We start from the raw sequence: 15326 nt of genomic DNA, 5'->3' as shown, positions 1-15326 counted from the left end.
TTCTAAACAGCTGAAGACAGAACCAAGAACTCTCATGGTCTACTCACCTGCCTGTATTACTGTGAATAATCATGTTTGGATCTGAATTATTTAGCTGGGTAGTCAGCCACTGGCTATAGGAGGTGCCTCCCTAGGTACTATTTAGACATTTCCTAGACTTTTCCTCTCTCTCTCCTGATCTCTTTCTCTCTCCCCCTCATGTATGTGTGTCTGAATTAATATTTATTACTAAAATGTCAAATGATTCTATCAGTGAATTATAGGTTTTTGTTTATTCTGTATTTATTGGGTGTGCTTGCTGCATGCCCCATGGAGCATGTGTGGAGGTCAAAGGATAATTTGAGAGAGTCAGTTCTCTCCTTCCACCATGTGGGTCCCTGGGGTGGAAGAGTCAGGTCCTTAGACTGACTCTATGGAAAGTGAGACATTACTGGCTTTTTAGTGAAAAATCTTAAAAGGAGTTTTAGAAAGTGTTTTTTAAAACAAGGAGGAGATGGAGGAGAAGGAGGAGGAGGAGGAGAAGGAGGAGGAGAAGGAAGAAGGAGAAGGAAGAAGAAGGAGGAGAAGGAAGAAGGAGGAGGAGGAGGAAGAGGAGGAAGAGGAAGAAGAAGAAGAAGAAGAAGAAGAAGAAGAAGAAGAAGAAGAAGAAGAAGAAGAAAGTGAAGAGAGCCGAGCGTGCACTGGAGCCCAGTGCACAATCACTTCAAGTGTTAATATTGCTAAGGAGAAAAGCAGATACCCAGAGAGCCTGGAGAGCAGTGTAGCAGTGTGATGAATTAAGGTTGAGGTTAATCTAATCGTTAATCTAATCCCCAGCACCTGTGAGCCAGTGGAAACATAATAATCACCATAATTTAGAAGGCCTGGGAAGAAGTCCTGGCTAACTCAATTCTGTGCTTCTTGTCATAGCTCATCGTTGGAAATCGTGGTGGATACAAACCCTTCCTCCTAACTTATTCCCGAGCCTGGGCAGAGACAGATCTGGGACAAGACTTCTGTATTTTCTGGAGTTCTCAACATTTTTGATATTTTGAGTTTTAGTCTGATGCCTTCGCCTCAGCTACTACTGCGGCCAGTGGTCTTACTGCTCATAATAGATACTGTGACAGTTCTAGCAGGTTCCCAGTGCTGTTACAGATGCAAAACAGGCAGAGAAAGGCAATGAGAGCCATCCCTGAGGCTCCATGGCAGGTATATGGCAAAATGAGATGCAGATGCCCCATTTCTGCCTGTGTGATCTATCAGGCACCTGCACACTGTCGTCAGTGCTGTGTGGGCACAGTTACATGACATGTCAGTTAGACTGTATGGACCAGCAGCTCAGAGGGCACCTGAGCTCCAGGTACTCTACCGTGTGAGCATCAGACAAGAGTCTGGGAGTGGGGGGAGAACCTGAGTTCTAGGATTCTAGAAAAGAGAGGGTGTCTGAAAATTGAGGAGGAGGAAAAAAATAGCCCTGTGTTAAATGGAATAGTGTCTCCCCTCGATCCCCTTACCTGTGGATCAAAACAAAATGAGGGGTGTTTTTCTGCTCAAACACGAGTTGACGAAGTCAAGTTCTAGCTAAAGACAAGCACACAGAATCTTTCTGCTGATCTCTGCCGAAAGAAGGCCCAGATGAAAGACACAGCATCAAAGCCTCTCGGACCACCAAAGCTGTTTGTCTGTAATCAAAAAGCCTTGAGATCTGGTTCAAACTGAGTCATTATAAATGGCTAATCAGGCACTGTTTGCCGTCAAAGTCAGGAGCTGTGCCCTCTCCGTCAGCACGCTTTTGCTGTTCTGGTCATTTTATTTAATAGAAAAATCTGTGATTAAATAACAGGGCTGTTCTGATGCTGATCAATTTCATCTCAGCCATTTAAAGTGAAGTCACACTCACCATTCGCTCTCAGCTCCGAAAAGGAGTGGAAAGGACCCTGCACCAGCACACCTAATGGTATCCAAGGGGCCTTGTGATCAACACCATGGGGTCTGGGCAGTTCAGAGAGTTATACTGCAGCCTAGGACTCTGTCTCTGCAGTGCCATAGCCCTCTCGCCTCTCACCTGCACCCTGAGTGCCTCTCAAAGTCAAATGGTCACAAAGATCCCAGCCACAGCAGGGATAATAGTAACCGCAGACATGACCATTTTCCAGTTCTCTTACCATATACCTGGTCCTGCTCTAAATATTTTACACCCTGTAATTCTTAAAATATCCCTGTGATGGAAAAACACTGATATATCCTGCATACCTGAAACCTTCCTGACAAAGTCGTACATTCTCAATTAATACTGGTTGAGTATATGAAGGAATGAAATAACTGGTTCAGAGTCAAGCAAGTAGCAAGTGGCAGAGGTGAACTTTTATACTCAGGTCTGTCTCATTTCTGCTCTTTACTCCTTGAGGTACAGGGGTAAATTCCTATGGACATATTGATATTGTTTACTTTTTTTCATTTACACTTTTTATTTTATGTGCGTGCGTGTGTATTCGGATGGGTGTGCGTGGGTGTTCATGTGCCACAGAGTGTCTGTGGAGGTCAGAGGACAACTCGTCAGAGGCACATCATTTCTTCCACCATATGGGTCCCAGGGATTGAACTCAGGTCATACGTGTTGTGTAGACCAGGCTGACCTTGGACTTGCTGTGTGCTGTGTAGACCAAGGTGGCCTTGAACTTGCTGTGTGCTGTGTAGACCAGGCTGACCTTGAACTTGCTGTGTGCTTTGCTCTGCCCTGCTACCTTTGCCTCCTGTGTGCTAAGAACACAGCATGAATATCTATGCCTGGCTTATTGTAAGTAAGCATGGAGACACATTTTTAAGCCATTTTCAGATACTAACCTAAAGGAAAACACGTCTTAGCAGATAGGACAAAGAAGAAATCAGCACTGTGTGACAGAAAGACAAGTGGTTGGTCCTAAAGAAAATCCACTTCCTGTTCTGTATGCCATGAAGCCCTGACTTCAGACCCCACTCTTTCAAATGAATCCACAGTGTTTACTTACAGTGAGGGAAGAAACAGCTAATGGGCCATGTCATTGGCTCCTCGTAGGTTCCTAGTTCTATTGTGTTTCCCTTCATTTCTGTGTGGGAGACCCATAGGGATTCTCCTTGGCAGCTAAGGCTCACACCTTCACAGCAGGTTCAAGATTTGGGACAGGGGAGGCTAATGTATTCAAGCTTGGGCCAGTATGAGCTCTTCTGAGAATCCACCAGTTGACAGCTGGACCAGTGCTTATTCATAAACTGTCTTCCACAGAGCAACAGAAAAACAGGTTGTTCATGAGCCATTTACCGAAGGAATTTGGATGTCTGCCTTGGGCTATCTGAAGGGGACAAGCCTGAAAGGAGCTGCCCTGTGGCAGCCTAAGGGACAGTAATTATAAAACAGGCCCAGGAGATGAAGGGCAAAGGTGATGACAGAAGCTATGAGATGATATGATAGTCACGGGTCCCCAACATAGGTTGCCAGACCCATCCGGATTTACTCACCTTGCCATGACACCCTACAGCTAACTGGGTGAAAGGTTCTGCTCCGTGGCGTGTTCACACAGGCAGAGGCCTGTGGTGATTTGCTGTTTGAAGAAGAAGGTTTTAGAGCACCCAAGGGCTTCTAGAGACTATAATCCGTGGGCTCTAGGCACTAAAATCAGATGCTCCCCAGGCCCATTGTCCCCGGTTTCTTCTGTCGCTGTTTTTACTTTTCACCCCCAGTTGGGAGCACAGCTGCACCCTTTCTGTTCACTCATGACTGAAGTCAGCTGCTCTTCTTCCCCTCTTAGCCACTGGCAAGGCTTAGAGGAACAGAAATCATGTCTTCCTTTGGCTCAGGTACTAGGCACGGGCAAGCAGCATGGCTGAGAAGTGACTTTCTTTGAGCACATTAGAGCCTCCTTCCTGCAGGAGGCATGGAGCTCACCAAGGTTCCCCTTGGGCCAAGGTCTGCACTACTGTGATTTGTATTTTTAAAGAAAAGCCATGCCCCTTCTGCTAAGGAAAATGCTCTCTTTTATCGGAACAGTAAGAAGCTTGGCGTTGGGGTTTTGATTTGATTTGGGCCAGGTGTTTGGCAGGAGGGGTGAGTTGTTCCCTCAAGAACACAGGTCCTCTTCCTTCATTCTTTTTGCTTTGTTTATTGAATCACCATTCAGAAATTATTCCCCAATCTGCTCAGCACAGGGTACCGGGGAGGAGCCCGTAGAACTATGTGCTGAAATTGGAGAGAGACTCCTGCAGTTGCTGGGCCTACCCCAGCGGCTTTCTTAGAGTTGACAGGGAAGTGGGTGACAGCCTCGCTTCAGTAAACCTGAAGAAGTGGCAGGGTGGGACTGGCTCCTCCAATTGGCTGGAAATCATCAGAACAAGTGTGTGGATACCTGAACACACAATCACCTTCCTGCCCAGACGCTCCCGGCTGATTTGTTGGTGGCTTACGACCTACAGAAGTAAAGTGACTGTGACCCCAGAGCAGGCAGAGACAGCAGCGCCAGTGCTTGAAACCTGACAAGACCCCAGAAAGAACTCAGTATGGACAGAGTCCTAGGGTCTCCAGGTAGTCACCACAGTGTCTCTGTTGTCCTCACCTGTTGTACACTGTGCACCCTCTGCAGGTCACATGTGCCGTTCCCAGGGTTGGGTGCAGGACACCATGAGTGATAGGGACTGCTAAGCATGGAGTCATGCAGACCTAGGTTGGATTCAGGCCCCTCCACTTGCTGATTATAAAACCCTAGACAAATCTTAGCCGCTCAGAGCTTGCAGAATGGAGAACTCTCTAGTTCCCACCTGCCTCATAGTGTGGTTTCAGGCTCAAATGAGCTTCTTCAGATAAGTCTGTCTGCGAGAGACACGTGGTAAATGTTTAATAGGCTCAAGTGTCACCTTTGTTATGGGTCTGATTAGACCGTAACAGGTGCTGTCGCTCAACTTCGGTATCTCTGCGGCTTGGTTCTGGCTGGTGTTGTTGTCCATGAATTGTTCATGAGTATGAGTATTTGGGAAACTCCCGTCCTACTTAGGTTTGGAGTGCGTTTGTGCAGCTGCTCCCCTGCACACCTTCCTTCCTAGGGTCCACTGAGCTGGAGTGGGTGCCCGTGTGGTCCTTTCTCTCCTTTCACTCGTGTCTCTCTGGAGTTGGAGGCTGGGGACAAACAAGTGGTCTCGTTCTGCTACAGTGAAGAGAACAAAGCCTCTCAAAAGATGCAGGCTACAGAAATCAGGCAGTCTTATACCAGGTTCTATGCAAACACTAGGCCCCGCGTCCCATTCTTAGCATCCACATAAAAGCCAGGTGCAGCAGCTCATGCCTGTAATCCAGCTCTGGGTTGTGGAGACAGAGATTCCTAGGGTTTGCTGGGTAACGAGTCTAGCCAACCAGCAAACTTCAGGTTTATGAAAGTGTCTGTCTCAACAAACAAACAGTAGAAAGGTTGCAGAGATGTTCATTTGTTATGATCATAGACTGCTCTTGCAGAGGACCCGAGTTCAGGTCCCAGGTGTCTCACAACCTCCGATAACCCCAGTTTCAGGGAGATGCAGTGTCTCTGGCCTCTATGGGCCCTACATATACCCCCCCCCCCAATAATTAAAAATACTGAATTGGAAGATTGAAAGTGACTGGAGAAGATACCCAATGTTGGGCTGTGACCTCCGCACACATGGGCGCATAGGTGCATACAAAGTCAATCGCTAGAGAGCAAGATTACCCAGTATCTGACCCCTGCCTTGCCTGACTCATTCACAGTAGAAACCACAATGTGAATCCTTTAGCTTCCTTTTGCTCCCAGTTAGTAATCAGGGAGATGCCTTGTCCATGCCAATTTCCAGGTCCCAGAGCAGCTTTTGGTACAGAAGTGCTCAGCGAACAGAAAGGGATTGAGCAAGGACTAAATGATGCTTTGTGAAGTTTTTGCTTCTGACTTAGAGTTCCAGCTCCCAACTACTTAGCTGGCTGTGGTGATACTCGCTTGCAGTCAGGAGATAGCCTGGTGTACATAGTGACTCCCAAATCAGTCAGGGTCACATAGTGAGACCCTATCGTTAAAAACATAAAAACAAAAAATCCTTCTGGCTTGTTTGTTGCCAGCGGTGGCTAGTCATTTTCCTGTGTAATGAGAATTGACAAGAAATCCTTCTCTCAAAATCCATGCAGCTTTTATCTAGTAATATGTGTGGGGTTCCTTTAGAAAACGACAACTAAAAATTATTTTATGTGTTAATGTTTTGTCTGCATGTATGTCTTATAAGCACATGTGTGCCTGGTGCATGCCGAGGCCAGAGGTGTTGGATCCTCTGGAACTGTTGTAAACTATGTGGGTGCTTGAAATTTAAGCAGCCAGTGCTCTTAACTGCTGAGCCATCTCTCCCAGCACCCATGTGTGCTGTGACTTTCTTTCTTCTTTCTTTCTTTCTTTCTTTCTTTCTTTTTTTCCTTCCTTCCTTCCTTCCTTCCTTCCTTCCTTCCTGTTTGTGTATTTGTTTTGAGACAGGGTCTCACTGTGTAGCCCTGGCTGTCTTGGAACCCACTGTGTAGACCATGCTGGCTTTGAACTTACAGAGTTCCACCTGCCTCTGCCTCTCAAGTGCTGGAATTAAAGGCGTGTGCCACCATGCCTCGCCATGTGGCTTTTTAAAGACCATTCTTAGAGTAACTGACTTTATCATTATTGAAAGGGCTACCAAAGGACATCTGATGGCCAGACTTAACTCTTGAAGCCTATGGAAATGTCTGTCAGAGCTGGGCTGGTGGCGAGGGTTAGGGGCTGGGTCCCAGGTTCCAATACTGGGTAACATGTGGGTTCTAGAAGTGCTGGTGAGAAAAGATGCCTCCTCTGCTGTCCTCCTCACCAGCCAGCTTCTGTAGAGAACTGTGTACTCTGACAAAATACTTGGGCCTTAGGGACAGAATTTGTACATCACAAAATAGGTGACCTGACAATTCCAAGTCATGTCACACGGCTGTGTCGCTTTTACTCCAGGCTTGCACAGGGCCTGCCACTTGTTCCAGATACCACATGCCTCATCTGTGGTGCCCACAGTGGGCGGGCCTGGTGAGTCCTGGTTTGGCTTTATAGATAATATCTGACACTTGAGTTTCTTCCTGCTCCACCCCATCAGGGTCCCAGGTTCTGTACTGCAGCATATCTCAAAGCAGGAACAGCTAAACCTTAGAGGGCCTGGGTTCCTCTAAGCAGCCGAACCTCCCTGCAGCTGTTGCTACACTTAGCACACGTTACTGGTTGACACACATCTGCCTTCTTGCCCTGCTATGCATTTTTAGGGCAAGTATTCCAAGTAGAAGACCCCACCAAACGTTCCCAGTGGTGGGTAAGATGTGCACCCTTGCCACAATGCTGTCAACTGAGTGTGAAGGGTTTGCCTTTGGAAGTAGAATCCTGAATTTGGAGTATCATAGCATAGCGTGTAACTTCCAGCAAATTGCTGATCTCTGCCAACCTCAGTTTATCAACCTGTACAATGGGAACTATTTCTTGCTATACCCATCTCAAAAAGTTACCATATTGGCTGGATGCAGGAGTACATGCCTGTAACCTTAGCTGATTGGGAGGCTGAAGGGGGGGGTGGTCCTCTAGGGTAACGGAGTTGTGGGGCCTCTAAGCTTTCACACTGAAGTGGCTCAGACTGCCACAGAATCCTTGAGATGCTGATGCCAAGAGCTTAGTAGCTGGCTGTATAAAAAGAAACCCCAGTCCATCCCCATCCTTGTCTGATGCTTTATTCAATGCTATAGAGGGCATCCTCCTGTAAGAATTCCTCCATCACTGCACTCCAGACTCTCCGGCCTACTCTCAGAGCACCAATGGTATGTGCTGGTGTTCTGCTCTGCTCACCTAGGCTCATAAAGCCGTGGGCTTGACACCCAGCACCACAGGAAAACCAAGGATATATTTATTTTCCTTTCTTGAGGACTGATATCACCGCCACCCTGCCATCCCAACCTTGGAGTTGAGAAAAATGAAATGACTTTCCTGGGGTCTAGAGTAGGCAAATCATATTTGCTGTGTTTCTCTTGCATGGATGTGTATCCTTTAGCCATGGGAATGGCCGACCCCTGCCTTCCCAGAAGCAAACACGGAGCTTGGCACCTAGTAGATACCTGCTCAGCAAGCCTTTGTTCAAGTGATCATGGACAGTTCTGGTTGCTGTTCAAGCCTTGCCTTTGTGCAAATTCAGAGTTCTGAATGAGAAGGAGGTGGGCTTCTTTGGTGTTATAGACTCCAAACCTCTCCAGACAGTCTTGTGACGTCACACCAGTCATCCTGGTCTTCCAGTAGCTTTTCTTCTAAGCAGCAGAACTACAGATTTGAGGACCCAAGAAATACTTGGCTCAGTCAGACCTGAGGATGCTGAAGACAGCTGAGCATATCTTGGATGTGCTTTCTTGTAGTCTATAGATAGATGTCTTTGGTGCTTTATAAAGGGGAAAATATATTTCTGCATCTAATTTAGTTGTGTTGCCATAAATTCATTTGAAATATCTGTAGTAGAATAATGACTTTTCTGATTCTAAAATGTGTGTGTGTGTGTGTGTATGTGTGTGTGTGTGTGTGTGTATGTATGTGTTTCTGGAGATCGAATTCTATGATCTAGGCAAATGTCTACTATCTAGCTACCCTATCTCCATCCCTAAGTGTCAGTTTTTATGACTTTCAGTGGAAAGGTTGGAGACAATGTTTAAGTTTATTTTCAGAATGTGGCCTTTGAGTACATCATGGCCCAGTACAAGATTTAGAACAGGTATTTCCAAGGAAATTAGATTTTCTTTCCTCTCTGATCTGTTCTTCCAAGTCAGTCAGAACTAGACCCTACTATCTAAATTTCTAAATGTTATATGGAAACATTTAAATAAAAAATACAGAGAGACAGAGAGAGAGAGAGACAGTGTGTGTGTGTGTGTGTGTGTGTCTGTGTGTGTGTGTTGACATGAATGATAATAATATAAACCAATTACCTTACCTCAGAGCTTATTAATTCCCCATGGTTCTGGGCTGGAGAGATGGCTCAGTGGTTAAGAGCGTTGCCTGCTCTTCTAAGGGTCCTGAGTTCAATTCCCAGCAACCACATGGTGGCTCACAACCATCTGGAATGAGGTCTGGTGCCCTCTTCTGGCCTGCAGACATACACACAGACAGAACATTGTATACATAATAAATAAATAAATATTTAAAAAAAAAAAATTCCCCATGGTTCTTGAACCGACTACCATGTGTCCTTGGCTGAAGCTTTTGGGTGGATGATGGTAGTGAGATAGGTTGCGTGCACTATTTGAGTGCTTTTCTTTCCTGATTAGACCCACAGTCCTGTCTAAATTGTTTTTCCATCTGTTTTGCAGCGGAAGCGAAAGCAGAGTGCTCAGGATGAAGACGCCATCAGCCTGTGCAGTCTTGACATAAGTGTAAGTTTGGTCCTTTCTACCTCCCACTCCTCCCCTGCACACCATGGCAGCTCTATTCTTAGCGTGGATGTAATTTGTTACCATGCTGTGCACTTAAAGTGGGTTACCATCTTCCGACTGTGGAGTTGTCGCCAACAGGATTTTCTCGTTTTTATCTCGTCTCCATTTTACTAGAGACAGTTGTATAGCCAACTTGAATGTCAAGCCAACTTGTTTATTGTCCACATATTTTTTCCCTTATAAAATGAATTCAAGACTTAGGCATCTGGGTAGAATCTACATTAATCCCACTGTGCAGTTTGAAAGGCTGGTTCAAGAAGATAGAGCAGTTGTTTCTCCCTTAAGACGTGGGTGGAGTCAGTGACTTGATGGAAATCCTAGTAGCAGGTTTACCCAAAGGCTAAAACACGATTCTGATAGTGTGCTAAAGTGAATGGCTCTGGGTTCAGCAGATCTTAGTGAAGATTCTGGACTCAGCATTTATGTGGAGTTATTCCTCACCTGGAAAATGAGGCTGAAAAGACTCCTTGTGACTTTGGAGTCAAATAAGACAGTGAAGATGAGAAAGGCAAGCGTAATACCTGCCAGCTGCTAAGTGCCCAATAAACATCCGCTGTGTTGTGCTTTTCTGCAAAAGCACAGCTTGCAGAAGAGGCTCAGTGACTTGGTGGTTAAATGCTTGTGATGTCAGAGGTTGGAAACGTCCTTTGGATTTCCTAGATGTTTCGTTTTGATGACTTCCTATTCACGGACTCTGTCCTGTGACTGACTCAATTGAGAAGCCTCCTTGAGAGTGTGTTCCATTTCTTATCCAGGCTGGGAGCTAGAGTGGGAGCTGAGGCCCCCCAGGTTCCTCCTGTCCTCCTAGTTATTCATCTTAGACACGTGGTTCACCCTTTGTGCAGCGTAGATCCATGTAACACTGTGGTGTTTCCGACAGAGACCGTGAAAGCAGTCTATGATATATGACGGCTCCAATATTTAGCAGTGGAACCTTGGTCAAGCCACTTCCACTGTCTGTGCCTCAGCTTCTCCGTTTAGTTGGACAATCGGTCTTCTAAAATCATTGTGAAAATGGGAAGCTCTTTGAGTATAAATTATTGGGTTCTCATTTAATGTCATTTATTTGCCAATATGAACAATGCTCTTTTAGCTATTTTTAATTATTTCCAAATTTCCTGATGTAACAGTCTTGGTGGAATGATCTTGAGCTGACTGCTAATGATGCATCTTTATTTCACCATATGGTGCTTATCTATCCTAGTCTTTAACACCATCAGATTGACGGAGTTGGGTTAGTTTACTAGGTTGCCATGGTAACAAGACAGAAAGCCGTTCTTCTGGGGTTTTCTTTATTCATTGGATATTGTCTTATTGACAGGCGAAGCTATGGAACTTCTCTCATCAGCAATAAGACTTTTTTTTGCTTGTTTGGATATGTTTAATTTTGTCAAACTTTTAGAATCCAAAGGCTGTCCAGATCTCCAAAGTCTTTAGCCTTCATGCATTTCAGTGTCCTTGGGTGCTGATAAAGTTGTAGCCACCTGGGTGCTGGGCAGGACTTTTATCCAGGCATTTCTAAGATCCTGTATCAGCACACGGTTTTCTCAGCTTCAGGGTGGTATTTCGTGTTCAGAAATGCATGTCTCCAAATGCGTTTTATCAGAGAGCTGCTGACCTTGAGCAGAAAGGGTTACTGGCAATTTTAAATTCGATTTGGTTTTGCCTTGTCTTCTTATTCAGGTCGCCTAGGCTTCAGCTAATGAATAATTTCTAGATGATGATTATCCCCTGTGCAATTTCAGATGTTTCCTCTTATCTTGATCAACTCATGCATCATGCTTTGTCACAGTAATTAGATTTTATACAAGAAAATTCTACCCATTTCACTAAAGGGGCTATTTTAGGGGTTCAGCCATTTCTTTCGGTTTTACTTGGCTTTTTGTCTGAGTCTTGGCAAGCAGATCTCCAGAACCTAGGTTGGAGTTCCTCCATTTACTGCCATATATAACAATTGTACACATTAGAGACCTGGAAGGTATTATAGGGCACGAGACGGCTGTGTTGAAAGTTCCACTGACCTTAGAGTCATATAGAGGGAACAGGAAGTGTGACATAACCGAGCATGGCCAGGAGGGGAGTTTCTCACTTCAAACCTGCCACCCCGTGTGCACTCAGATGAGCTAAACTGAATTAAGTGGTGGGTGGAGCCACCCACGAGAAGCTGTCTCACCATAAATGCAACGATATCTAAGCTCTGAGCGCAGTGAATCAGTTACTCTGGTGAGGAAATAGTCTTTCTTTGTTTTTGTGCATCCGAGTGGTGATGTCCAGGAGAACCCTCACAGCAGCAGCCCTGAAGAGGTGCTGCTTCTGTTGTGGATAGTTCATAATTTCGCCCCAAGAGGCCATTGACCTGGTAACTCAGGCCATCCTCCTGCCTCTGAAGCAGGGACTAAGGCAGTGTCACAACCAGCTGAAGAGTTGTTTTGACCCTATTGCTGTGTGTAAGTGGAAAGTGTCGGGGGAGAAGGGGGGCTTTCAGTTAGTTGCTCCTGGTGGAGGATATGAGGGGTTAGGAAAGTGAGAAAGGTACTTGTCAGTTTTGATTCCACTTCCTACGTGGTAATACGGCCACGGCATGTGTGCTTTGAACAAGAGGCTACTAGATAAGAGGATGGGCATTTTTAGGGGTCAGTAGTCAGATTCCCACTCAGTTCTCGCCTAATGCTGAGAACACAGGGCACTTTTAGTAAATATTCTAGAATTAGAGACAGACAGAGAGACAGACATGTGCGCGCGCGTGTGCGCGCACACACACACACACACACACACACACACACACACACACACACCAAGAGAGAAACAGAGAGAGAGAGGGAGAGAGAGAGAGAGAGAGAGACCTAAGGCGTACCCCTTTTAAAGAAACACATTTGTATGTAAAAAGCTAGGAACTGTTTGCACTGGTGAATTTATCCATTGATTAAGAAGTAAACCACTGGGGGCTGGAGAGATGGCTCAGTGGTTAAGAGCATTGCCTGCTCTTCCAAAGGTCCTGAGTTCAATTCCCAGCAACCACATGGTGGCTCACAACCATCTATAATGAGTTCTGGTGCCCTCTTCTGGCATGCAGGCATACACACAGACAGAATATTGTATACATAATAAATAAATAAATAAATAAGTAAGTAAGTAAGTAAGTAAACCACCAAGCTGAATGTTTGCAGTCCATGCACACATATGCAGTCAGTCCCAGCATTTAGGAGACAGAGGCAGGAGAATTGTAAGTTTGAGGCTAGCCTAAACTGTCTAGCAACCTCTTAAATCACTGTGATTCCCCGGCATTTGTGGACCCTGGCCAAGCCTGTCCATCGAGCACTACTTTAAGAAGATCCTGAAGACCAGGGGAGGATGACCTGTCTCCAAAGAATCGTTCTTCAGTTGGGACAGGAATGTCTCCATAGTTGGCAAAATAATTAATGTCTTATTTTCTCCGCCACTTGAATTGATCCTCCAATGAATTGAATTGAGCCTCCAGCTTCCGGAGAGCATAGAGCACAGACTATTTCAGAAACAAAACATAAGGCAGCATGTATTTTTGAGAGCCATTTGCAGGGTACTGGCAGCCGCCTCCAAATCCCTTCTCACGTCAGAGGATGCGCGTGGGCTGAGCTTGGAAAGGAAGTACCGGCCCTCTGCAGTTTGCTGGTTTAAATCCTAACGGCTGAGAGATTGCGTGAGTGGGGAGCTAGCTGGGTTCTCGATGTCTCGTGAAGGCTTTGTCAGGAGACCAGCTGTGCCCCCACACAAGAACTCAGCTCTGCCTGCAGCCAATGCGCCTGGGCTGGGCATAAAAGAGTAGCCCAGTGATGGTGCCCTAGGAAAGGTGAACAGGGGTTCACTGTGGAAGCTTAGGGAAATGTGAAGAGTCAGACACTCGATGGACCCACCACAAAGCAGCAGCTGTGCTTTGGCATGTTGCCTTCCTGTCATTATTCATGCCTCTTTCTAATGTTTGCGTTGCATAAATATTTCAGACATACAGAACAGAATAAAGTGATACTGTTTCGGACACACTGAAGGGCAGCAGTGAAACCGAGGAAGTAGTTCCTTTGCAAGGCTGCTGTGCCATTGGGTTTGATGTCTGTTGCTGTCTTCTGTGTCCACAAACTTATGACATCCACATGTTCCTAAATGCTGTATGTATTATAAGCCAGCCTTTTAAGTTTCTATAAGCACATATGATTTTTTAAATTTCTATTTGTTTGTATGTATGCGTGTATGTGTACACACATGCTGTGGCACGTATGTGGCGGTCAGAAGGCAATTTACAGGAGTTGGTTCACTCCTACCCCTGTGTGAGTCCTGGGGACTGAGCCCAACTCATCAGGTTTGGTAGCAAATGCCATCTTGCAGCCCCATATGCAATATAGTTTTAAAAGTTGGGATCATGGTGCGTATTAATTTATTTTGGGACTTTGCACTTACTGTTTGAGAGTGCATCACTGCATCCCATAATATTCTTTTAAAAACACTGTTTCAAAAAACTACATTGTCAAATGAAGTCATCGGATTCATTCAACCCATCCTTTCTTAGGAATTTATGTGAGCACAGACCTTTCTCTGTTATAAATAACACTGCTGGGCATCCAGGAACATGCTTGTGTAATCCCTTTTACACAGCAGGATGAAGTCCAAGATGTGGACTGCCTGGCTCCCTGGTGATAGCCCCTGAGCAGCCTGTGTCCCTTCTGCCAGTGAGAGGTGAAAGCTAAGCTTGGGGATGCTGAGTGTTTTCTGTAGAGCCTAGCAGGAGAGGCTCATTCTCAGTTTCTCAGGCCCATCCCTCTTCATGAAGCATCACCGTTCCATGCTAAGTCTGGGAGGTGCTTGTAGACATTTGTCCCTGTCCTTCAGAGGGCCCTCTTGACTGGTGACAATGAGGCCGGCAGTGATCCTTCCTTTCAATCCTAGTGAGGCTTCTCTGTGAAAGGCGATGTATGGACCTGAGATTTGACCAGGGTGGAGGGGTGTGTGCAAGTCAGAGTTCACATTCTTCCTGTATTTTCTTTGCCAATGGACAGGGACCAAGATAAACCCTCCTGAAGCTCCTGTAAGTGTGTACCACACCTCATGCTTTTGAATTCTTTTAGCTGTGACCGTACCTCGTCTGTCCCCTGTGAGGCGTCTAGACATACTCAGATCTTGCTGTCTCTCTCTCCTAATGAGAGGTGAGAAACAGGTCCCCTCTGTGCAGAGGAGTAACATCAGGGCTCCCTCCATAATGGAGCCCATAACGTGTGTGCCTGAGTCCTGACCTGTATTCATTTACCGCCAGGCAGTTTATAATCCCCATCTTCAGGTCCCAGACTCCTCAAGTGCTCCCAAAGCAGGCACCATCTGAGCCCTGCCTACCTGTCCTGCCTTTCGCCTGATGCTTGTACAGTTTCTCAAAGTTGTTAGGCTCCGTCTCGTCTCTGGGCCTTTGTACGTGTTATCCCCTATGTCTGGAATACACGCTTTTCACCTAGCACTTCCCCGGACTCTCACCCACGAGTCCTTCACATCTGGCTGCCAACCAAAACTTCTCAGCGTTCCTTGTGCTCCTCCCTCTGTCTTCCCAATCATCCCACCATCACAGGTGTGTTCCTGCCATAGCCATTATCACCCAGTGTTGGGAGGCCTGCTGGCTTCTCATTCTTCCCAGACAGTCATAGAGCTCTTTGCAGGAAGCTTGTGTTCTGCCTTAACCCATACTCAGCACCCGCCCAGGCCTTAACCCATTGTAGATGCTCAGTAAACATTGGCTAAAGATAGGCTTAGCATCTCTTCCATTGCATAGATGACTGAAAGGAGGGAGGAGAGAAACATTGGGGAAAGTCGGAGCATTATAAGAGGAAAAGAAGGTAGGATTTAAACATTCGAG

General features: G+C 46.0%; 1 protein-coding gene across 3 annotated transcripts in view; it reads left to right on the top strand.

Moving 5' to 3' along the window:
* Arhgef3 (Rho guanine nucleotide exchange factor 3) overlaps positions 1-15326 on the top strand; it is a 283256-nt gene that overhangs the window by 133976 nt on the left and 133954 nt on the right. For all 3 annotated transcript variants that reach the window (XM_041662549.1, XM_041662551.1, XM_041662550.1), the window contains one exon: positions 9338-9400. In XM_041662549.1, coding sequence (XP_041518483.1) covers positions 9338-9400 — 63 coding nt within the window. The remainder of the gene's footprint in view (positions 1-9337; positions 9401-15326) is intronic.

Source organism: Microtus oregoni, unplaced genomic scaffold (assembly GCF_018167655.1).
Source record: "Microtus oregoni isolate MIOR12 unplaced genomic scaffold, Mior012 000013F_ref0000133, whole genome shotgun sequence".
In the NCBI taxonomy this organism is placed as follows: domain Eukaryota; kingdom Metazoa; phylum Chordata; class Mammalia; order Rodentia; family Cricetidae; genus Microtus; species Microtus oregoni.
The sequence above is the reverse complement of the archived record's forward strand: the minus strand, read 5'-3'. Positions and strand labels throughout refer to the sequence as shown.